A 23,978-nucleotide genomic window follows, 5' to 3' on the forward strand; every position below is an offset into this window, starting at 1 on the left:
CCTTGCCCTTTCCGATAAGGAACCGTTGCTTTCAAAAGCCCTCGAGATTAGAAAGCGTCAGACCAGGAAACAGGCTGAAGAATCCTGCATTGTGTGTCGGCGTTACCTGGGACCCTCCCGCATCAATAATCAAGGCGGGAAGAAGCAGCAGTTGCCATGGTACCGTCCTTGGCTCCAAGAACAAAGCAGCATCAGCCGGTGAGTTGGGGAGACTGATACAAGACCGGTGTGTGTTGAAACCAGGATTGCAAGCAGCAATATTGTATGGCGAGCACTGGAATGAACATTGTTAAAACATGTGTGATAAAAGACGCAAGTGCACTTGGTTACCCCTCTGACTTTTCAGGCCCAGGTATCTCTGCACCCTGCCACCCACTCACATTGCCTCCTGGAAATCCCTTGCATTTGGGTCTGTATCTGTAACCCTACAGTGCCCCCCCCATTTTTCTGCACTTATCAGACACACCCTATCTGCTGCCTTAAACCTAGCACTTGCCACTTGTTGGCTGCATTACCACTGTAATTATTTTATTTATTTCATTGCCCAGCACTTTCCACTTCTCCCTCCCTCCCATGCACTTTCCCCCTTCCCTCTCCCATGCATTTGCGTGTCCTCAATGTCACTGGGCCTAGTAGGATCATTGTTTTGTTCTCCCTTGTTCCCCTCCCTTGCCTCGTCGTGCTCTGAAACACTTGTGTACGAGCACGATACAAATAAAATATCAATGTCAAGTAAAGTTGAATTGCTGATGAGTGATTGAACTTTAAAAGCAAGATACAATACCTCTGACAGAGTGGTCCGGAACCACATGGGTGCTCAATTGAAGGTCTCTGTAAGGTATCCAGCTGAGAAGCGGCAGAAGTGAAAGTTAAAAAGGGTTCTATTAAGAAGAGAACAAAGAATTGTGAATTGAAGTGATCCTGCGACGGGTCGGGCAAAATCCTGTGCACAGTCAAAAGTCTTCGATTTTGATAAAGTAAAGAAAGTTTGCAAAAGTAGATAAATTAGGTCTGAGCCTGGCGGAGGGAGACCTGTAGAAGGTTTTGTGTTAAAGTGGGTCTGAGCCCGGTGGATGGCGACCCGGGATGAACAGTAAATCACCCAAGAAGTTGTACATGTGAAAACCTGAGAAGAAAGGAACTTTTATTTGTGTTGTGTCACATCAGGCCCTCTAAAATAAGAGACTTTGACTGGCAAAGAGACTTTGGCACAGAAGGCTCTGATGTTGACGTTTTGAACTGCATCGTCATGCTAGAGAAGCCAGAGTGTGTGCTAAGCTCGAGTTTGCCACCTTGTCCCGTGCTGAAAATGTGGGGAAAGGAAGCCAACGGCTCGAATATCCTGACATATAATTTCTTGAACACTTCTTTCGCATAACATTGCTTCCCACACTATTCGTATTTAGAAGTAAGGATTGGAAATAGGTTTATTAGTATAGGCCCTTTTATTTTGACACAACTCTACGCGGACTTAAGGTATCATCTAGTAACTCCTGGCATCAAGACAGGCACTTGTAAACATAATGGGTTGGCTAGTGTGGCTTCTCTAACCGGGCATCATGGCACCTTTTCTTTGCACAAGAAAGCAGGCGAATGTGATGTTGATGGTTAATTGGCATTCCCCCACCTATTGTTTGAGAACATTCTTCTCAGTTGCATCTTAATGTGTTGCTTTAATTTATCATGCATTAACTATTACTTTGATGTATACCTATTTTGATTGAAGGTTTTACTTTGTTCTACAGACATAAGGTACTCCTTCCAAAGTTGGCTTTCATTTTTCTTGAAGGTTTAGTTTGCTTTTCATCGGAATCACTATATTTGTCCTTCAGACAGCCCTAATAGCACTGAGTGAGCTTTGCAAAATGTGGCTGCAGCTACAGCCATGATGATTTAGTTAGAGAGAACAATGCAATTTAGAAGATCCCGTCATTGTTTCTTGCACGCGTATGTAGCAACCTTGGTACGATGGCCTTGATGGCTACTTTTGCCAGGTGGATCGTTTTTTATTCTACGGGTCATACTGAATTTAAAGGAATATCTTCTCGAGAGAGAGAAGTCAAGCTACTTCCTCTATGCATGAGGCAGCATCTTTAGCTTGCTGAGGGCATGTGTCTACTGCTGAAGTATGCAGGTGTGTTTGTGTCTCTTTCTTGGATTGCCTGTTCCAGAACCGATGCCTCCACGGGCTAGAAGGTTCTGCAGATGTTACATGCAAGTATGTTACTTATTAATATTCTGCTCCTCCTTTGTGATAATTTAGGCACTCTTGTTCCTTCTTCTCACCATAACACCACCCTCAAACACAATCTCTGGTACATGCAATTAGATAATGCTAGTGGCCAGAAGGCAAAACCTTTAGGAACATGCTTTTTGAGGAACACAGGCTGTAATGGATGGGGACTGGTGTGCTAGTATATAGCTAGAGCAACGTTTTATCTTTTTCAAAGCAAGCAGTTTTTGATCTATAATGTTACAGGTAGCTGTGGTACAGGCAAATTGTGAAGCAGGGATTACAGTAACAATGGACCGAAAGCCCCATGGGGCTATTTTAGTTGCAACATGTTTTGTGCCATTTGCCAAAACCAGCTAATCAGTTTGACGTCTCTATGTTGTAAATCCAGGCCTTTGGTTCTGCATTGGCACTATATGCTTTAACACAGAGTAGTAGACCCCAGTAGAGCATGTAATATTACTAGGAGCAGTAAAAAGTCATACTTACCACACTTGGAGCAAGGAACACAGAGATGTTGCTGCAGTCATGTAGTCTGACCTGTGAGGAGAAAAGATATTGTCACTAACAAGTTAAAAATGCTGAAAATGTTCTACTGTTTTTGACATAACTCTCATTACTAATTGGGCGGCATTTCGGTGGTAAATCCGCCAGAATGCCACCCAATGGAATTACCGTTACTGCTACATGGTCCGACGGATTTAACACCGGATTACAAGTTGTGGTGCTGGCTTACCATTAATTTATAGGACTCCATTGGGGATTTCGGCAGAATTAACACCGGCGGAATTACAGTCACAGTAATTACACCGATTGTGCCGATTTTTCGCAGAAAGTGGATTTACTTCCAGCATAATACTTCCAGCATAATCCAGCATAATACTGTAGGTAAATCACCCATTCCAGGACCAAAATCGTAGGATGGCAGTGCAGGAAAAGTGGTAGTAATTCCGTTACCAACACTTCTTTCCCCATTCCCAATACGCGTAATGTGCCATTCAAATAAAACATATTACTTAGAGGAAAAAGAAATGCTGGATGGACATCAAGGGCAAAGCAACAATGAGTTTAAGTCACAGAAAACCATCAACAGAGATGTATAATATGGACATATCGGGAATAGGCCATGCTCCTTACTGGACGTTTGAATTTGGTGACGCAGCAGGTGAGATGGCTGTGACCCTATCGGATGGATGGGGTTGAGGTGAGGAGTGTAGACCAAATACTACACAATTGATGATTTACTTCAGAGCTGCTTTGTGACTTTGATTCAGTGTGATTATCTTGAACAGCCCTGGCCCCCAATTCACATATAATAATAAGCCAGGCGGATGATGAAAGGTGGGTTACTGTGGAAGTAAATGGAAGCCCGACTCATAGCGCACACCTTGAGCCTCTTATTCACAAGGTGTTCTCTACCAGTGCAGGATGGGAAGCTTGCTTTAGAAGTTGGAGCCAATCTGTTTTGGGAGCTTTGCATGAAGTGCAGGGAGTGTGCTTTTACCTCCACTTCCTTAACATTCTGCTACTTCTGCTCCTGCAACCACCAACCCCTCTGTGAGAAAAATGATCCCCCCGAATCGCAGCCATCTTGCCAGATACTGGTACGGGGGCCGGAAGGACCCCATCCTCGTACTTATTTAGAAGACGGTGTAAACATTTCTAACTTGTCGATGCCAATCACAATGATCCATCACATTTCAATTGTCTTTCCAAGGCCCTAGTGCAAGTATTACCTTCCAACTGTTCGTGGGCATGCAGGGCACCTCACTGGCCATTGCTGATCACTTACACTGCATGCACCTCATGAGCAGCGAGCAGTTATAGGGTTCAAATGACCATCCAGGACTTACTGGGCAGGTCTGGCACTCTGATGGCAGATTGTATTTCCGTTTCTTGGTTTATTGAATGACCTCTTAATGTTCACTATTCTACCGAATTGGAAAATCTTGATTTGGAATATAGTTTTGTTACTAGCCCTGATTTGAAAAAGACAGTGATGTGTCGAAACACGTGTTATCCAAAAGGACACTATAATCAATAAATTTCAGCTTCCATAAAAATACTGTGGCGCAGTTCCTGAAGTGTGGAGCATTTTTCTTTAACTCTTAGCAAAAGCCAGCAATCAATGCAGATTATATGAGAATCACACATTCGACACCGTTCAACATCACCCTCTTTCGCTCCCTCATTCCTTTCTGACCCCTTTAATGGTTCCACTCCTTTCTACCCTTATGATCTTTCACATCCTTCTCTCTCTCTGTCTCTGTGCTCCACCTCCTCCTCCACTCATGTAAATCACTCCACTCCTTCCTCCTTCTCTGCTCCTCTATAATCAGTATGACGTCCTTTCATCGCCAGGCATTTCAAAGCCTACAATTTAAACGTGTACGAAATAACGTGAACGTTCATCGAATATTTTGGGGGTTGGGGGTGGCAAAGGGCAGATAGGTTGTTTGGTAATCAACCTTCCTCCTTCACTACGTTCTCGCTCTACTCATTTCTCTTCTGCTCTAATCTCTCTCTAGCTACTCTATCCTTCTCTTCCACTACTCTATTCCTTCCTCCTCCTCTTTACCTTTAATCCTTTGCTTGACCCTTCTCCTTCACTCCGCTCTACAACCTTCTCCCAACTCCTACACAACCTATTTGACTTCTTCTCACTACATACTGTAACAGGGTTTGAAAATGACTTGGTAAGGGGGAGATGAGCGGCAGGTGTGTGGAGTATAAGCAGGCTTATTGACTGGTACACCTCCTGACAGACATCAACATTGCCAGGTGAGACAACTTGTGTGCGGGTCCATCCTGTGCCCCGAAGATTGCTTCCTAATGCCTTGCTGTAGTATGGTGTCCTAAGGTGTGTGAGTCTGTTTCTCCTGCCAGACTGGGTCTTTCCTCGATCAGAAGCAAGGTTTACAGCAGCTCCCACAAGCGTTGCCCGCAGTCCTGCTTTGTCCTCTCAGGGGTGTTTTGTTATAGTTAGCAGGCTCTACACAAAGTCCTGCAATTGCAGGTACATGGAAGGGAAAGCCTGAACTATCTAAGTTTAATTTATCAGCTTTGCTGGCAGGATTTAAGACTTGATAGGCTGCTTATAGATCACCGGCTAAGAGAGGAGCATCACAATTTCCCAGTGCTCTTTTTCCAGCTTTGCAGTTTCCGCCAGCTGTTCATATTTGGTAAAGAGTACCCATAGATCTTCTCCTTAACAATGTTTCTGCTGGACCGCATGGTGAGGTTGTGGACAAGATGGGTTGGGATACCATTGCCTCAGATTGCCGATTGGCTTCAGCTGGCAATTGGTCAGCTCTTTCAGGAGCCTCTCTAGAGACATCTCAAGGCCGGGTGCTAGACTTGTAGGAGATGTTGGGCTTTGCAGCGAAGAAGAGTCTCTAGGTTTCTTCTTGGTCTCCCACTATCCATCATCTTCTAAATCTTCTAAAGCCAAGGCAAACTCTTCCTCCCCCAACTCCAGGGAGGAGACCAGATAGACTTGTGATTGATGAGAAGATAGGCACCCTTAATTTGTCACAGGAATGCACTCTTTATTGTCACCCTGTCCCTCTACTTCGGGCAAGAAATATAATGAGGGGATTTTTATCCAATGCAATTAGTGCCCTACTCGAGTGTGTGGAGGTTGGCCAGACCCTACTGTCTTACGTCCTGTGATCCTACTTTCCCAGCTTTGCAGTTATACTACTTGTGCCTGAGAGATTTGTGGATCTGGACAACTTGTTTACACGTCCACCATGATGGGGTTCAAGGTATGCAATAAAACAGTTGATTTACAAGGCTCGGGTTAGAAAAGAGTCCTGGGGAATCCTCAATACACACATACAGGTTCAGCTTGATGCAATGGATGGTGGCCACAAGGTTTCATAAAATCTCTCTGGTCATGGCAGAGGTAGAGCATTTTGTGTGTAGGAGCTAATTACGGTCCATAGTTATGGCTCAGGTGGTGCACTTTGTTCGCAGTGGTCACTTACCTTCCACAAGTCACTGCGCAGATAGGACACCTCGCTGCTGTAGCCCGCCCTCCAGGCATAGAAGCGGGATAGCCGGATCAGCCAGGGATTGAGTTCGTAGCCAACTGCTGGCTGGAAACCGTGTCTACAGGCCTCCAGTACCTAGGAGTAAAGGCACATTCGAAATGCATGAACATTCTAAAGAAGTCAGTACATTAGCTTGATACAAACACACGACTCCTGTAAGCTGCCTCTAATAAAAGGTCTACTATATTTTGATTTATTTTACTGATATTGAACAGCATGAGATTTAAAAATATAATTGTTTCAAAGCACCAATGAGTAATATGTAACAAAGTGAAGGGGAGTGCAAACACTGAAGCATGATATAGGTAAGGTCCATTCACATTAGACCACAAAGCATAGAAAAAGCAAGTAAATGAGAATTATAAGTGTCAGTCTAACGAGGTTTGGAGCTGTCCACATACCATGGAATTATTGGCAAGGGACCATGGGTTTAGGGTCTTAGTGGGACAGCAACCAAAGTGTGCTCATAAGAGAGGCTTGATTAAACAAAGTGAGGCCTTATGGTCAGCTGGGAACTAGGATATCAACATGCTGAGGAATTCTGAGGGAGGGAATCCATGGATAGCTTAAGTGAACGTGGCTGCTGTAAGGGCTCTCTTGACCTAGCGGGTGCTGTGGGGTGCTGGCTGTGACAGAGTTTGTCTTTCATTCCTCTTCAACTGCTTTAAGAAAGGAACGCTTTACGGGTAGTTCCAAAACTACTTACTGGTAGTCTTCCTTACTCATGGTCCTACAAAGGCTTCAGACAGGGCTCTGGGTTTGGTGGATAGGATGGTAGCTGGGTTCTCTGCTGAGCACCAGCACGGGCTGGGCCCTAGCCTCAGAAGCTGGTTTGCTATGCTTTAAGCAGAGCTCTGTGCAGCCCTAGAATGGGATTGGGTCTAGGCTCTATTGGCCTGTGATTGGGTCCCATTGGCAGGCGACAAGACATGTCTGGGCTTGCTCCAGGCATAGCTAGTGTCAGGAATGAGATTTGGCCTGGCTCAATGTGCAGTGCGCTCCAGTTTAGGAGTTGGCTGGGCATTGTGCTCCACATGGGGCTAGGCTGTGGGCTGAGGTTTGGCACAGGCATGGGTCCATTGTCGGGCTGCAAATTCAGTTGGGTTCTGGACAGGTTGTGTGTATGGAAACAGTGTGTCTACAGAGAACAGGATTGGCTGTGGGGAGGCCCACACAGCATGACTCTTCTCTCCACCACAGCACATACATACTGTGCTCTATGGATGCAGGATAATTGTATCCCATTGAATAATACTGACCAATTAGAATGCTCATCAATAAGGAGATAACCAACAGGGTAGTTCATGTTAAGGTCATGTATTAATTTCCTTGGTGCTACTGCTCTGAGCGGCCCTACATGAAAGTGTTGTTCTTTTGTGCAGAAACATTTACAGCACCGAAGTGTCTATTGTAGTTCTGAACTTCTCAGCCTTTCCTCAAACTGTAACAAAGGGAACTAATCTTAGGCAGATTACCAGACTAACCCCTCTTGATCCTGGCAGACTCTTGTCTCCTTCATAATGGCTCCGATATCTTCAGTGGCACTAGCCTTTCAGGACATCTCCCAAATTCCTAATGGGCTATGCCCCCTCTGCCCACCAATTCTCAAATATTTCCCTGACCATTAATGCAATTGGCTTTGACCATTTTCTTCTCCAAGTGCCTTTCCCCAATGTTTTATTTTCTCACCTGGCTTCTACAGAACCTTAACTAATATCTCACTTGCTTCTCTGTATGCCTGCCTCATAGATACCCCTACACCCCGCCCTCAATGACGTACTTCCACCTTACACTGCAGTAAACATCCATTGTCTTTTAACTTTGTCATTGTCTTCTGTGACTGGATGAACTTTCACATGCTTTAATTGGACTTTTAGAGGAGATGCTCTGCAGTGACTTGTCTCCTTTGGCTTTTGTTATAAAGCTGGCCGCACTATATCCTGTTTACAGCCACAAGGTTGCATTGTAAGCACATTTTATATCCATCCCTGCTCTAGGCATGTGATTGTTTCAGAAGTCTGGAGAGCCGGAGAGCTAGAAAACAGATCAGACAGTACAACAGCCATTTTTGACCATCCACAACATATGCACATGCCTCATCAGGCTTACTCATCTATAGCTTTGTTACTGTAGGTATCTAGATATATAAGATGCCTAATTTTAAGTCAGATTTTTAATGTACATGAGATTGTCTGATATGAGTACAGTTTGTTGATCTACAAACAAACCACGCAGACTCTGTTATCTTAGTAACCAAATCCGCATCTGTACGGCCTCCCCTCCACCACCCCCGTCATTCGCCAAGCACCAGTCAGTATTTTTTTTCTAGATTACACCGATGTTAACCATATATGATACACACATGTCATTCCAGATGTTATTGGTGGGTTGTTAACCGCCTGGATAGGGGGCCGTCTCTTACAATTCTGCCGTCACCAGAGCCTAAATCCACCATCTTGCCGGAGCGGCCATGAAGCAGGGCCATTACATTCTTCACCTGCCCGGAACTTGCTGGCATATAAGGAACCTTGAAGTGAGAAAATCAGAAATGTTAGCAATCTAAACCAACAAACAGAACCTCACATGCCCCTCAACAGGCACTAACATATCTTACAAACTTGTAGAAGACCAATTCATACCTCGACACACTAGTAGAACAGCTATGCTATCCTTTATAGGACATTCATTTATATAAACACGATCCTGTGAACTAACACGAAAATGTGTTTACAGACAGATTGTATTCTTTAAAATTCTAGAGCAAAGTTATCACATATAATTTATTTTAACATTAAACTGCTAGTGCAACAGTGTCATTCATAATGCATTTTGACAGAAAAGCAATGTACAGGAAAAAGTACATCTACATTACTTTTTAAAATCTTATATATTTCCCTTAAGAACAGTAATCTAATACAGTTTACAGACATCTACAGTCCCATGAATCCTTATCCTACCACATACACAATTTGATCACACTGTTAAACAATTTTACTATAGTGTAGGTACCTAAACAGTATGGTTACTGCACTTTCCTTTGTCTCAACAGCTTATTAAATGTGTTAATTTCCATATCAACGCTCTCGAAATATCCTCCCAACATGTTTTGTTCCTTCACCACACCTTTTACGGAGAACCTCTTCAGGGATAATCTACTGGGAAAAGCCCAATGTACTCAACAAGGAGTTCTCAAACAACGTCGCACATGACTGCCAAACTATATGTGCTGTGACGATTCACAGAATCTCGTCACTTCTCCCCACAGGGGAGTCCTTCCCTAAGAGGCTGGAGAGGTGAGGCTGCTACCAAAAAGTACCCCTCGGGGCGGTAAAGGTAGGAGGACCTCATAAGGAGAGACTCCCTCATGAAGATAAGGACTCCTATCCTGCGAAAGACCTCCCTAAAGCCTTGTTCCTAGAAGCCATGGCCCTATTGACTCCTTCTCCCTCCCAACCTTAAACTACTACTGTGTGTTGTTGTGAAGTCTCTACTATCACATCTGGAAGACCAGATAGGACTGAGATGAAGAAGAACCAAAGAAACACAGTGACATCCACCTTAATCTCTCTTCCTGTCTTTCAGCTATTAGATGTCATCACACTTTCTCTCCCTCAATACTGATAAGACTGAAGTCTTATTCTTTCCTTCCAACACTCTTCCCCCTCCCTCTCGCACTCCATTTATTCTCTTTCCCCCCTTCTTATCTTCCCATCTCTTCCTCCACTTGCAATCTTGGCCTTCACTTCGACTCCTCCCTCTCCTTTACCCACCACATTTCCCTTACCTCTCGTGCTTGTCGCTTCCACCTCTTCAATGTTCGTAAAATCTGCTCCTCCCTTACCTTCCATGCCACTAAACTCTTAATCTCTTCCCTAATTGTTTCATCTTTTCTATTGCTCCACTCTCCTCTTTGGCCTCCCTGCCTCTCCCCTGACTCTCCTCAAATCCCTCTATCACTCCGCTATCTGTACCCTTTGCCTTTTCTCTCCTCATGATTCCATTTCCTCTTTGCTTTCTTATATTGGCTGACTTCCCTTTCACTCTCAACTTAAATTTAACTTCCTACGTCTCGTCTTTAAATCTCTTCATGATCTTTCCCCCCACCTTTCCTCTCTCCTCTCGTTCTATGCTCCCACTCGCCCCCTCAGATCTGCTGATCTCTTCCTACTTACTGTTCCTCCTTCCCCCTGTGCCCATTCTCATTTCCGTTCCTTTCAGCTCCTTGCCCTCTACACTGGAACACTCTACCTCTCTCTATCCGCTCCATTTCCTCTTACACCTCCTTCCGTTCTTCCTTGAAAGCTCATCTTCTGCATTCCCCTTCCTCTTAACCTTGATTCCCTCTTACTCTTCCCCAGTTCAGTTTCGCTTTACATCCTTCTGAAAACTGTTCTATATATTGCTTTTGATGGTTTGTCTCATCTTGTACAATAATGCTTCCATTTTATTCTAATGTATTCTTGTTGTTTCTTGTAAAGCGCTTTGGTGTAAAGCGCTATATAAACCTAATAAATACAAATAAATACAAACAACAGTAGAAAGGATTACCAAAGAATTGTGAGGAGGTGGCCACTAGGAGGTATGAAGATAACTTGGAAGGCATTGTTGGCAAACATTGAGGCTACGCTGGTGCGGGCCAAGTAATATAAAGTAAAGACAAAGGAAGGACTAAGTGTATTCAGGGGCAGGAAGAGCAGTGAGGAAAGTGGTGCCACGACCCTCGCCCAAACCCCCCTCTGACAAACCCATTGGCCAGGTGGAGTCAGGACTCAGCCCTCTAGAGCCTGGCATCCTCTTCAAAAGCCCTCATTGGGCCAGTCCTGGCGCTTATGGCTCCAGGCTCATACACCATGAAAAAACAATGTGCTTGGAAACTACTTTATTGATTGTCCGCCAACATGGAGGCATCCACATAGCTTGGTTCCTGAGAACCAAGCTATGCGGTCTAGTGTTTTGGGTGTGGTAGCCTAGGGACTACTTTACCTGGACTATTTTGTTGGGGCTATTTAAACCACACCTGAGCAAGACAACACGCTTCGCGTTACTTTGCAGCTTGCAACGTGATGCTCACCGTGTCCAGCTATTCCCTCAAACCTCGGAGAAGCAGAACCTGCAAGGAGACAAAAGGAACATCATTAGCAGCAGCATCTTACCTGCAGTCTTCACATTAAACAGAAAAAACGAAATTCACAGAATATTAAAAGCATCACAAATACTTCAGATCAATAATCAACCAACCCTAGTCTTCATCTTTAAACACTCGCAGCTACTGAGAACAGCTTCCTCGAATCTGCACGCCTCCCAGACAGAACGACCTGAAAGAGTAAGATAGAGGCAACATTAAAGAAAGCAGTAGAGACATTTGCAAGTTACGAACTGCTCAAAAGGCTTACCTGGCTGGTCACCTCTCGGTTGGCACCACTCCGGACATTCCACTCACACTGAAGAACACTGCGACCTATCATAGCACTCATAATGCGCCATCATTTACCAGTGGGGATCAACCAAGCCAGTTCGCCGCGCTGAAGCTCCGCATACCTAAGGGAGAAAAAAGCGACATTTTAAACAAAGAAAGGCATGCAGGATAGCAACAAAACTAAAGAACAGCAATAAGACCTACCTGAACAATATCAAACGGGCCGGCGTCAGTGAAGTAATTCGCCCATGAAAGACAACGCGCCCCTGCAAAGGCAGGACGGAGAGCACGCCTAATTCTACCACAAGGTGAGGAGAGGGCGCCAGAGTGACTGAAATCATACATGGATGGAGGGAGGATACTTACCCCAGTCGGTCAGTCTTGAACACAGTCCTCCTGTATTTTCAGGCAGAATCTTCCCCGCAGACCACATCAGGGCAAAGCTGAGAAGCATACCAGCGAGTAACCCGGCTGGGTGGCGTCCCTGTGGATACCAGCTGAGCGTAACAGAACGCAAAGCCTAACATAACAAATCCACCTGGGCGCCATGGAGATATCAGAAATGGACCAATTGGCCCAATTACTAGGAGAGCTTTGTGCTGAAGTTCATTCTGCCAGAGAGGAGACTAATGCACCCCAAAGAGAGACCTAATACTGGCTGCCAAAGCTAGGTGGCCAGAAAACAAAAGAACCACGTTAGCCCAGGTGGTTGATCCACCCAGAGACTGTGCAGAATTCATAAATCTGGTCGTGCAGCTAGGCCACCGGTTGCAGGACCGAAAGGCAGACCGGTCTAAGACGGACCCTCGGACCGTGTATGTTCGACCAAGGGAAAACACACCCAGTGTACCTGAAAATGCTGTAGAACCCATGCAGATTGGAGGGATACGGCCTCCATTAACAAAACAAGAGCGGGACAAAAGAAGACAACAACACCTTTGTTTGTATTGTGGGAAACCAGGACATTTCCTGAAGGACTGTCCAGTAAAACCCCCAAGAAGAACAGTCAGGGCCACAGAGAAGGATGAAACTATGGAATCGGAAAACTACCAAGCTCGACAAACGTAGAGGTCAGTTTGTCGAGTGAGAAGAAAGAGTTGCTGACCTCGCACTTTGCAATACCAGTGATCTTAATTAACCACCAACAGTCGTCAAGAATGCATGCCATTGAAGCATACATCTATAGCGGAGCAGTTAGAAATTATATTGATCAAGAACTGGCAGCAGAGATGGGGCTTCCTTTGTGCTCTAAGCCAACTATGGACAAGGTAACCACCGTGGATGGGACAGAAATCGCTTCCGGACCAGTAACCCAGTGCACAGCCAGGGTAACCTTGCTGTGCCAGGACGGACATCGGGAGTCTATTTCATTCAATCTCATCAAGGCACCTCAGTTCAGGCTAATACTAGGGATGCCATGGTTGGTTGCTCACAACCCTTTGATAGATTGGCGGGCACGAAAATTAACCTTCCCTGGTGACTGCTCCCCTGCCTGCTATTACCAAGAGTAGAAACCCGACGTCTGTATCCCCATGACTCCTGGAGCGACAGTATCAACCCTGGGAGCAACTAATACCTTGCCAAGTGAATACCATGATTTCCAGGATGTTTTCCGAAAGGAACAAGCCAATACATTGCCTTCGCACAGGCCCTATGACTGTCAGATAGAGCTTGTTCCTGGAGCACAAATCCCTTGCGGCAGGATCTACGCTCTCACAGAACCAGAAAACCTTCATTTGAAATCCTATTTAGACCAGTACCTTGCAAACGGATTTATCCGTCCTTCAAAGTCCCCCGCAGCCAGTCCTTTGTTCTTCGTACCGAAAAAGGAAGGAGACTTGAGAACCTGTATTGACTACCGCGCATTGAACCAGATCACCGTGAAGAACTGCTACCCCTTGCCACTTAACCTGAGATGCTAGACCAAGTTAAAGATGCCCAGATTATACCAAATTGGACCTTCGAGGAGCATACCTCCTGGTCCGAGTCAGAAAAGGAGATGAATGGAAAACCGCCTTCCGTACTAAGTACGGCTTGCTTGAATATCAAGTCATGCCCTTCAGGTTATGCAATGCTCCTGCGGCATTCCAGTATTTCATGAATGACGTCTTAAGGGAGTTAATTGATGTGTGCGCCTTAGTGCACATAGACGACATCTTAGTATACTCAGCCTCGGAACAAGATCATGTCAGGCACGTTCGTTCAGTCCTCCCCAAGCTCCGTCAACATCGCTTGTTCGCAAAGCTTGAAAAATGCTTTTTTCACGTCACCGAAATAGAATTTCTTAGTTTTATCCTTACTTCAGGAGGCATCAGAATAGACATGCACAAGGTAGATGCCATTCTGAAATGGCCTTCACCAACGTCTCTGAAAGGGGTACAAAGCATGCTGGGCTTTGCGAATTTCTATCGCCGGTCCATCCCAGACTTCTCTCAGGTTGTGCACCCAATCACAGTACTATTATGAAAAAACAATAAAAAGTTTGCTTGGACCGAAGAAGCAGAAGAAGCCTTTCAGGAACTTAAACAAAGGTTTACCTCTGCCCCAATCCTGCGACATCCTCGTCCAGACCTCCCTTATGGCGTTGAAACTGATACGTCCAGTCTCGCAATGGGGGCTGTCCTTTCACAGAAAGACCCGGAAACCGGCCAGCTACATCGTGTGGCCTTCTGGTCGAAGAGATTTATTATGCCATCAGGGACAAGGAACTCCTGGCTATCAAATTCTGCCTTTAAACCCTGGAGGTACTACCTTCTGGGGGCCAGACACACCATTACAGTCATCACAGACCACCGAAACCTGCATTATCTCAAAACAGCCAAGGCCCAGTCCTCGCGCCAATTAGGGTGGGCCCTTTTCTTCGCCGAATATGATTATGTAATCACATTTCGACCAGGACTCAGAAACGGAAAGGCGAATGCCTTATCTCGCATGGGCATAGATGAAATAGTTTATACAACTCCAGACCCAGTACCTTTTATACCTGAAGACAAACTCTTGGGTATCACGACAGCCTTAACACAAGCAGAACTACGAAAAGAAATCCAACGGACAATGAATTCTGATGCCTACCTCGCATGGAAAACTCAAGGAGAACAATATACAATCAAGGACCATCTACCCTTTTTTAGGGATCGCCTATATGTACACAAGAAGGAATTACAACAGCATATTATTTAAAACTATCATGATTCACTGATCGAAGGGCATCCTGGGATCGCCAAAACCCTAGCTAAGGTGAAAGAGAACTTTTGGTGGCCTACCTGGCGTAAGGAAATCATTCAGTATATTCAGTCCTGCGGTGTCTGCGCACAAAATAAATCACAGAAACAAAAAACATCTCCTACAACCATTGGACATTCATCCAGTTCCATGGCATACTCTTTCCCTTGACTTCATCACTGATCTACCTCCAAGCCAAGGGTTCAACGCCATTCTTGTAGTTGTGGACTTATTCTCGAAGATGGCCCATTTTATTCCTCTCAAAGGCCTCCCAGACGCAGCGACTTTAGCAAAAGTTTTTCTGGAGGGCGTTGTTAAGCTACATGGCTTCCCTTCGGTTCTGGTCTCTGATCAAGGCAGCCAGTTTGTTTCAAACTTCTGGAAAAAATGTTGTGCAATGGCGCAGATCGACATTTGGCTATCTACCAGTCACCATCCCCAAACGGACGGCCAAACCGAGAGAACCAATCAGACACTCAAGCAATATTTACGGTGCATGCTGCACCACGAACAAAGGAATTGGAAAGACCTACTATGGATAGCCGAATATGCATATAACAATTCTTTGCATTCAAGCATGGGACAAACGCCCTTCTATACCCTTTATGGCAGACATCCACGTACCTCTGAACTAGACCTTCCATCCAGCTTGGAAATGCCAGCGGTAAAGACTCTACACACAACCATTACTCAGGCTTTCAAAAGTGCAAAGGAACACCTTATTCATGCCAAAGAAAAACAAAAGAGATTTGCCGACCAACACCGGAAAAAGGCCCCTGATTATCAAGTAGGAGACAAAGTTTGGTTAGCCGCTAAATTCGTACCCATCAAGGGAACCCGGACCTTTCATCCCAGATTCTTAGGACCCTATACCATTAAGGCAATTATTAACCCAGCAGCCGTGAAACTGGATTTACCACCTGATCTACACATCCACCCGGTATTCCATGTGTCCGTCCAGAAACTAATGCAACCCGGCACACGGATTGGGACACCACCTAAGCCCATACTTGTTGACAGAGAACCAGAATTCAAAGTCAAAGATATCTTGGACTCTAAATACTCTAGGACCAAGCTATATTATCTTGTCGATTGGAAAGGATTTGGACCACAAGATAGATCCTGGGAGCCCAGTGAGAATATCTACGCACCACGTCTAATCAGGAAATTCCATCGGAACTTCCCAACCAAACCTGGGCCAGACAGAAGGAACACCATGGGAAGGGCCTTAGGGGGGAGTGCTGTCACGACCCCTGCCCAAAACACCCTCTGGCAAACGCATTGGCCAGGTGGAGTCAGGACTCGGGCCTCTAGAGCCTGGGATCCTCTTCAAAAGCCCTCATGGGGCCAGTCCTGGCACCTTGGCGCCAGGCTCATACACCATGAAAAAACAATGTGCTTGGGAACTACTTTATTGATTGCTTCCTGAGAACCAAGCTATGCGGTCTAGTGTTTTGGCCTGTGGTAGCCTAAGGACTACTTTACCTTGACTATTGTGTTGGGGCTATTTAAACCTCACCCGAGCAAGACAACACGCTTTGCGTTACTTTGCAGCTTGCAACGTGACGCTCACCGTGTCCAGCTATTGCCTCGAACCTCGGAGAAGCAGAACCTGCAAGGAGACAAAAGGACAACATCAGCAGCAGCATCTTACCTGCAGTCTTCATCTTTAAACACTCGCAGCTACTGAGAACAACTTCTTTGAATCTGCACGCCTCCCGGACAGAACGACCTGAAAGAGTAAGATAGAGGCAACATTAAAGAAAGCAGTAGAGACATTTGCAAGTTACAAACTGCTCAAAAGGCTTAACTGGCTGGTCACCTCTCGGCTGGCACCACTCCGGACATTCCACTCACGCTGAAGAACACTGCGACCTACAAGGAAGGAAAACACAGGTTAGCAAAGGCAAGACTTTGCAGCGCTGCACATAGCGCTTACTTACCGCATCATAGCGCTCTTAATGCGCCATCATTTACCAGCGGGGCTCAACCAAGCCAGTTCGCCGCGCTGCGGCTCCGCATACCTAAGGGAGAAAAAAGAGACATTTTAGACAAAGAAAGGCATGCAGGATAGCAACAAAACTAAAGAACAGCAATAAGACCTACCTGAACAATATCAAATGGGCCCGCGTCAGTGAAGTAACTGGACCGCACTCGCCCATGCAAGACAGCGCACCCCTGCAAAGAAGGTAGGATGGAGAGCACGCCTAATTCTACCACAAGGTGAGGAGAGGGCGCCAGAGGGACTGAAATCATACGGGGTGGAGGGAGGATACTTACCCCAGTCGGTCAGTCTTGAACACAGTCCTCCTGTATTTTCAGGCAGAACCTTCTCCGCAGACCACACCAGGGCAAAGCTGAGAAGCATACCAGCGAGTAACCCGGCTGGGTGGCGTCCCTGTGGATACCAGGTGAGCGTAACAAGTGGTGCCCGTCATGCAGGGCGCAGGAAATTCAAACGTGCGCTGCCAGAAACATCGAGAGAAAAGTCGGTCTCAGAAGGAGAAGCTGAAAGGAACTACTCGAGTAAGAGTAAACCCAACTCGCTGCAGAAGCAGGAACAATCCAGGGGTGGAGTGACCTCTATGAGGTGCACCATGTGGTCCATAAAACACACAGAGACTGCTGCAGCACCGGCTCTGTGGAGCCACACAAACCAGAGAGAAGGAAAGCAGGAATGTGTGCTGAACACGTGCACAACCAACAACAACATGAGACCCCAGGAACACCCGGTAGCACTCCCCAGTGAAGATAGAGGTAACAGGAGTTGCGGGAAAGTCAAGTGGGGTCCGGGGAGCCTGCAGAGTCAAATATCTCTCACAGGGATCTCCTTCATGGCAGTAGTGATACCAGAGAACCAAGAGTCAAATATTCCTCAGGAGTGACCTCCCTCATCACAGTAGTCATACCCAGAGAACCATGTATAAAATATTACTCTGGAGTGATCTCACTCATCACAGTAGTGATACCCAGAGAACCAAGAGTCAAGTATCCCTCAGGAGTGATCTCCCTTGCCACACTGGTAACATGAGAAACTATAAATCTCAAGAGTGCCTCTGGAGTGAACTTCCTTATCACAGTGGGAAACCCAACATATGTGAAAGATACCAAAGGACCAAGAACTGTTGGGGAGTAATCTCGCCAAATAGTCAAGATATAAAAAGTCCTGACAAAGCGCCAGCAATAAGAAGAAGAGTTGATAAAGTCTTGACCCTGTTGTTCGCAAATCTTTGGGAGGAAGTTAAGAGACTTCTAAAGTGGAACCTGCTGGCATAGCAAAAAGTCAAGTCAAAATTCAAAAGCCAAAAGCTTGAAAGTGTGTCTACAAGCAGGTTATTCAAAACGAAAATGCAATGCATAGAATCAATGGATATGTACTGTGGATTCAGTTGTTTTCCATTTTCAATGTGTCAAACACAAAACTGACAATATCACTTTCACAGATCAAATAGTCAAAAGCATTAATTTCATGTGTCAGTGCATACATATCAGTGTATTGGTCATGCAGGCCAATTGAGTTACATTTCCAGTCCAAGCTATTTCCAGGTTCACTCATGTCAGTCTAGGATCAAATCAGTTGTTGCCCAACAGAATGTATGTGTGTCCTCACATCGGTGCAACATTACAGGTCAGTACAAATCCACTTCTAATGCAAATATCTCAGCCAAGGAATGTCAACACAGTGTGTCAACAAAGCGAGTGTTCACAAATGTGTCACAAATGTGTCACAAATGTGTCACAACGAGCATATGTATGTGTTCAGCAAACATGTGTATGGGCATCAAAGCAGAGCCCAAAGCAAAAAGTAGTTCCAGCTGCAAACGGAACTCAAGTGTGTGTGTCCTGCAAACGGACAATTTCAGTGACAAATTCCAGAGCCTCACTGCTGCAAGCTCTTCTCACAACAGGTGACAGATCTTTTCTTCAGAGCAATCCCTGCTCACTGCTGCAAGTTTCCTTCGTTGATGCCAATAAGTTCAGATTCTCAAGCTTTCCCGAGTCTATCCTCTTTTGATACCGATGTATCATTCACGTGGCACTCATTCAGAGTGTTTGCAAAACAATGCAGATGCCACTCTCCTCTAGCAATTCCATGCAATTTCAGATAGGCCCTTCACATAGGCCAAACTCCAGATTCAAATTCTCTCCTTCCTTCCCAGGTACTGCTGTTGCCAGTTGTTGCCATGCCATGCCAGTATTCCAGTTCATGCCATGCGAGTCCCTGCTCTTCTCGTGAGGGACCAGCCAACGTTGGATGCAAGTGCAGATTTCAAAGCACAAAGGTGTCAGATCAATGCTCTCTCTCTTTCACTCAAGAGAATAAGAAATTCACTGCTTTTCAAACGTGGTTAGCACCAGGAATTCAAATGCTTTCAGAGCGTGTCTTCCTGCTCATTCCTGTATTTCTCTCTTTCTCCTCAGTCCCAAACTTGTGTGTCTGGTTCTGGTTCACAAGGTAAGGCATTCCAAATGGATTCTCTTCTCGCTGCATATTACAAAACAGCCCACAAACGATTGATTTCTCTCCTTTTGCTGAACATCTTTTACTGCTCTTTCTCTCTCTTGGCACAGAATGCTGCAAGGTGTATTATCTCTACAGTCAGTCGCGATCTTCACTTTCCATGGCTTTAGTTGTCATGCCAGGAAATTGGATAGCAAGCAGGTTTTCTGGGTACCTTCTCAGAGCAAAGCCATAGACAAAGCCACACCCTAAGGCCTCAACTTGGTCGGTCGGCATTCCCCAGAAGTACTTCTGCAAAACGTAGATGTCAGTACCAATGTCTCATCACAAGGTGTGGTCAATCTGGTCTGGTCAATTCATGCGATGCAATCTGGTGATCTGCAAGGTCTCTCTGTCAGCAATTCTCGTTCTGGTCAAGGTGTCTCTCCAGATTTCATGCAAAGAAAACAAAAGTGCAAGCATCAGTTTTCTCATCAGTTTCAGATGCATTCAAAGCCAAAAACAAAACAGCATTTTCTCTCTCTGTATTTCAGTGCACATAGCTAGTTCTAAACTCCCCATGTCTCTCAAAAGACATCAATGCTAGTTTCTCGGTGTCTACAATATCAGTTCTAGTGTATCCGTCTAACCATGCCTATCTAACCATGCGTCATGATGCATTACTCCATCCCTGTCTTTCTCAAACCAAAACAGGACAGCCCACTTCACATAGCCCAAAAATTGCACATTCAAATGCTGCACACCTGCATTCCTCTCACTCAATTGCACTGCATGTCCTGCAAAAGCATTGCTTTCTGTGTCATTTTCATGTGTTCTAGTCACAGACTCCCCTTTCAACATAACGTATTCACAACGTGGAATCACTAAATGTTGACAAAACAAATCGATTTCATTCAAATGGACACTGCTCCCCTCCCCGGCCCCGATTGGTGAAATTGCACTTGTTGTGCAGAAGCGCCCAAACCCGATGCACACGTGCTTCCTGAGCCATTTTCCAACTTGGCTTCAGGTAAGCGTTACGTTTCTGTAGTGCCCTTGGCACTTTTAAAATTATGTAGCGCTTCATTTCCCATTCCATCCGACCCTCAAGGTCAGCGCTGTTCCCACCCCAGCAATCCCGCCTCTCAAGCCCTCCCCCTGTCCCCGATTGGTGAAATTGCACTTGTAATGCAGGAGGGCCTAACCCCCTTGCACACGTGCTTCCTGAGCCATTTTCCAACTTGGCTTCAGGTAAGCGTTACGTTTCTGTAGTGCCCTTGGCACTTTTAAAATTATGTAGCACTTCATTTCCCATTCCATTCGACCCTCGAGGTCTGCACTGCTCCCTCCCCAGCCCCCCCTCCAAGCCCACCTCCCAAACCCTCCCCTCGGCCCCGATTGGTGAAATTGCACCTTGTTGTGCAGGAGGGCCTAATCCCTATGCACACGCTTCCTGAGCCATTTTCCAACTTGGCTTCAGGTAAGCGTTACATTTCTGTAGTGCCCTTGGCACTTTTAAAATTATGTAGTGCTTCATTTCCCATTCCATTCGACCCTCGAGGTCTGCGTTGCTCCCTCCCCAGCCTCCCCTCCAATCCCGTCTCACAAGACCTCCCCTCTGTCCCGATGGGCGAAATTGCACTTGTTGTGCAGGAGGGCCTAACCCCCGTGCACACGTGCTTCCTGAGCCATTTCCAACTTGGCTGTCGGTGGTGATCTTTCTCCACTCACTGACGAACCTCGTCAGCCGGCCTCCCACTGGGGTGCACGAGTGGGGACCCAATGTCTTGGCCGGTTCCGGCTTGCTTGGGTGCCGGCGTCCTGCCGTGCGGGCGACGGTGACGCTGTCCAGCGCTACCATAGGCCTGGGAGCGGCCTCTGTAGTCTTCTTGCATTGAGGACCAGGAAGGCTGTCCGTAAGACGTTGAGAAACCTTTTTATGACCTGCTCGATTTTCCCCTGGGGCAGCGAAAAGAAGACGAGAGGTGCTCCTGGAGCGTGTTGAGGAAATGGGCCATCTCCGTATCCATCTTGATAGCTTGGAGGGACTTGTCGACGGCCTTCCCAAACAGATTTTCCCTGTCGAAGGGCATGCCCAGTACCTTCGGCTGGACCTCGTGATGGAAGTTATTGGCCTTCGTCCATCCCTGACGATGAAGGCAGACACTTTTGCCCATGTAACAGAACCCTGTGTCAGCGACGTCCACTGCCACCGTGATCACATGATTGGATGCCAGTTCTCCTTCCTGGAAGAGTGCGAGGGCTTCCATCTTCTTATCGTCAGGGAGGAACTCCAGAACCGGTCCTAACTTGTACCACAATTCCCTGTCGTACCTAGCTTGGATCACCAGGGCGTTGGCCATCTTTATTGTGGATGCCACCTTGTAAATCCCTTTCTTACCCATGGTATCCATCCTTTTCCCTTTGCTGTCTGGAGGGACTGACATGATGAAGACTGGTTAGCCGACCGTTTTCTCGCAGCAGCTGACACCACCAAGTCCGGCAATGGCTGGAATCTCAGGCACTTGGGTGTGGAGTCGGGCAACCTATACTTCTTCTCCAGCCTGTCCCTCTTGGCTGAAGCTGTGCAAGTGTTCTTCATAAGGGCCAGGCCCTCTTCCCAAATATTGTCCAGAAAGGGCACTGCCATGATAGTCTTCCTTTTGGCCTCTAACCTTTGCTACAAAAAGCCCTCCTTCTTGGTTTCCTCTGGTACCAAAAGGAAGAGCGTGGATGCCCTGTCTATCATGGAGTGGAACGATCCCACCTCGTCTGGTGGGGAAACCATATGAGGAGCATCCAAATGAGGCAATTCATTGTCTGCCGGGACGAAGTCTTCATGCTCATCTGTAGTTGTGGCTGTATCCGTCCTCGTAACCGTATCAGGGTCAGCTGGGGGTGTTTGGGCCCGACGTGGCGGAGGAGGTTGATATGGGAGTATCAAATGACACTTTCTCTTTTTCTTTGGCGGTTGGTCTGGGACCTGGGATGCTGCATGTACCGGTGCCAGGGGCATCCTCATCTGTACCTCTGACACCAAGATGTGGAGAGATGATAAAATGTCCAAGGAAATGGCCCTCAGCTGAGACGGTAGAGGAGGAAAACTAGGGCCTGTGCCGTCATCGTCCTCGTGGACCGTATGCATGGACTCTTGAACCTCGTTGTCCGTGAACGAACCCTCCATTGTTTGAGCGGCGACCTGGGAGGACTGTTTCGGGCCTACTCGCCCACCCCCTCCTTTTATTCCCTCCTGGGGGGCCTGCGCCGGGACCTGGGTCGGTGTCTTAACACCTTCTGGGGTGCTTGCAGCCTTCGCCAAGGCTTCTGCAGCGGTGTCTCGCCATGGGGGCAGGGACACTTTCTGCGCCGCGGGAGCCACCCTCAGCTGCCGTGCTAGTGGTAACCGTCAACGGAGTCATCGACGAAGACTTCAACTGTGCCGGTTGAGCCTGCTTGGGCTGCACGGCGACCTTCTCTGCCCTTGACTTATTGGATCTCTCCATTAGCTTTGCTGGGGTGGATTATTTCCTCTTCGGAGAGGAGCTTGATGGTACACTGGCTATGGAGGCAGAGGGCGACGTTGATCACGCCCTATCCACTTTGGGACCTGCTTCTGCAGCGAACCCGGTGGACTCGGACTTGCGGATCTTGGCCTTATCTTGGACCCCTACGGATGGGGCGCCCTGAAAGGACTAAGAAGACCGCTCCTTCTTCTCCTCCGACATGGTTGGAGGGCCCGATGTAGGCCCAAGATAGCCTTCTAGAATATTTGATAAATCTTCACCCTTGAGGGGTGCAGAACTTCACCGACAATGAGGAAAAGAGCACCTAGACTCTTTGAAACAAAATGTTTACTTTTCTCATGAAAAACGTGAAAAATCGCACAAATAGCTTGGATAGCAAACGCAAGGACTCCCAACACTGAAGCGTGCAGTAAAAATCTGACGATGGCTGTCAGAGGCAGGGCTTAGGGAGAGGACTGTCATTGGATGGAGACAGTGATTGGTTTAGAGGAGAAATACAGTTTTAAAGTGAAAGTTAAACAGTTTTGTCTTTTACCGAGGATTCCCAGCCTGACAGGAAATATTCATGAGCATGCGAATCCATGCAAGACACCATGTTGGAGAAATTAATGTTTAATAAACAGACTCCATGCCGAAGATGGACCATGATGAATGTCAATTTGGAACATGTATTAGTGGATTGCCCTGGGCTGGGACCTTATTGAAAATGTGCTTTTGAAAAAGAAAAAGATTCAGCGATTATTGGCCTCTTGTTTGGTTCGTCACTCAAGGTAATACTATTGGGTAGTAATGGGGTGGCGGCGGGGTTCTCATGTTTTCTAATGAAAGCAACTATTCTGGCCACTTTAAGCATCACAAGAATTTATAAAAGTAATGTATTGTTCTTACACATTTGAAGAAGAAACTAGCTGCTGAAACTCAGTATCACCCCTGACTGTAGTAATGTGGAGTCTGCCATGCTCCGCAACAAAGAGAGAGGGTCCAGAAAAAAATGAGTGCGTGTAGTTTGTAAAAGTGTCATTTTTGTACCCTTTCCGAGTTTATCTTCACTGTAGGAGTACATTTTACAGGCAATCCAAAAGCAGAG

At 46.4% G+C, this 23,978-nt stretch overlaps 1 protein-coding gene across 6 annotated transcripts in view; it reads right to left on the bottom strand.

Moving 5' to 3' along the window:
- The window catches only part of ANTKMT (adenine nucleotide translocase lysine methyltransferase), a 603,385-nt gene that overhangs the window by 400,551 nt on the left and 178,856 nt on the right, over positions 1-23,978 (bottom strand). For all 6 annotated transcript variants that reach the window (XM_069647010.1, XM_069647009.1, XM_069647007.1 and 3 more), the window contains exons 3-5: positions 8,711-8,815; positions 6,223-6,363; positions 2,723-2,773 (exon numbers count right to left, since the gene is read on the bottom strand). In XM_069647010.1, the coding sequence (XP_069503111.1) occupies positions 2,723-2,773; positions 6,223-6,363; positions 8,711-8,815 (297 nt within the window). The remainder of the gene's footprint in view (positions 1-2,722; positions 2,774-6,222; positions 6,364-8,710; positions 8,816-23,978) is intronic.

Source organism: Ambystoma mexicanum, chromosome 2q, assembly GCF_040938575.1.
Source record: "Ambystoma mexicanum isolate Mex_15411 chromosome 2q, UKY_AmexF1_1, whole genome shotgun sequence".
In the NCBI taxonomy this organism is placed as follows: domain Eukaryota; kingdom Metazoa; phylum Chordata; class Amphibia; order Caudata; family Ambystomatidae; genus Ambystoma; species Ambystoma mexicanum.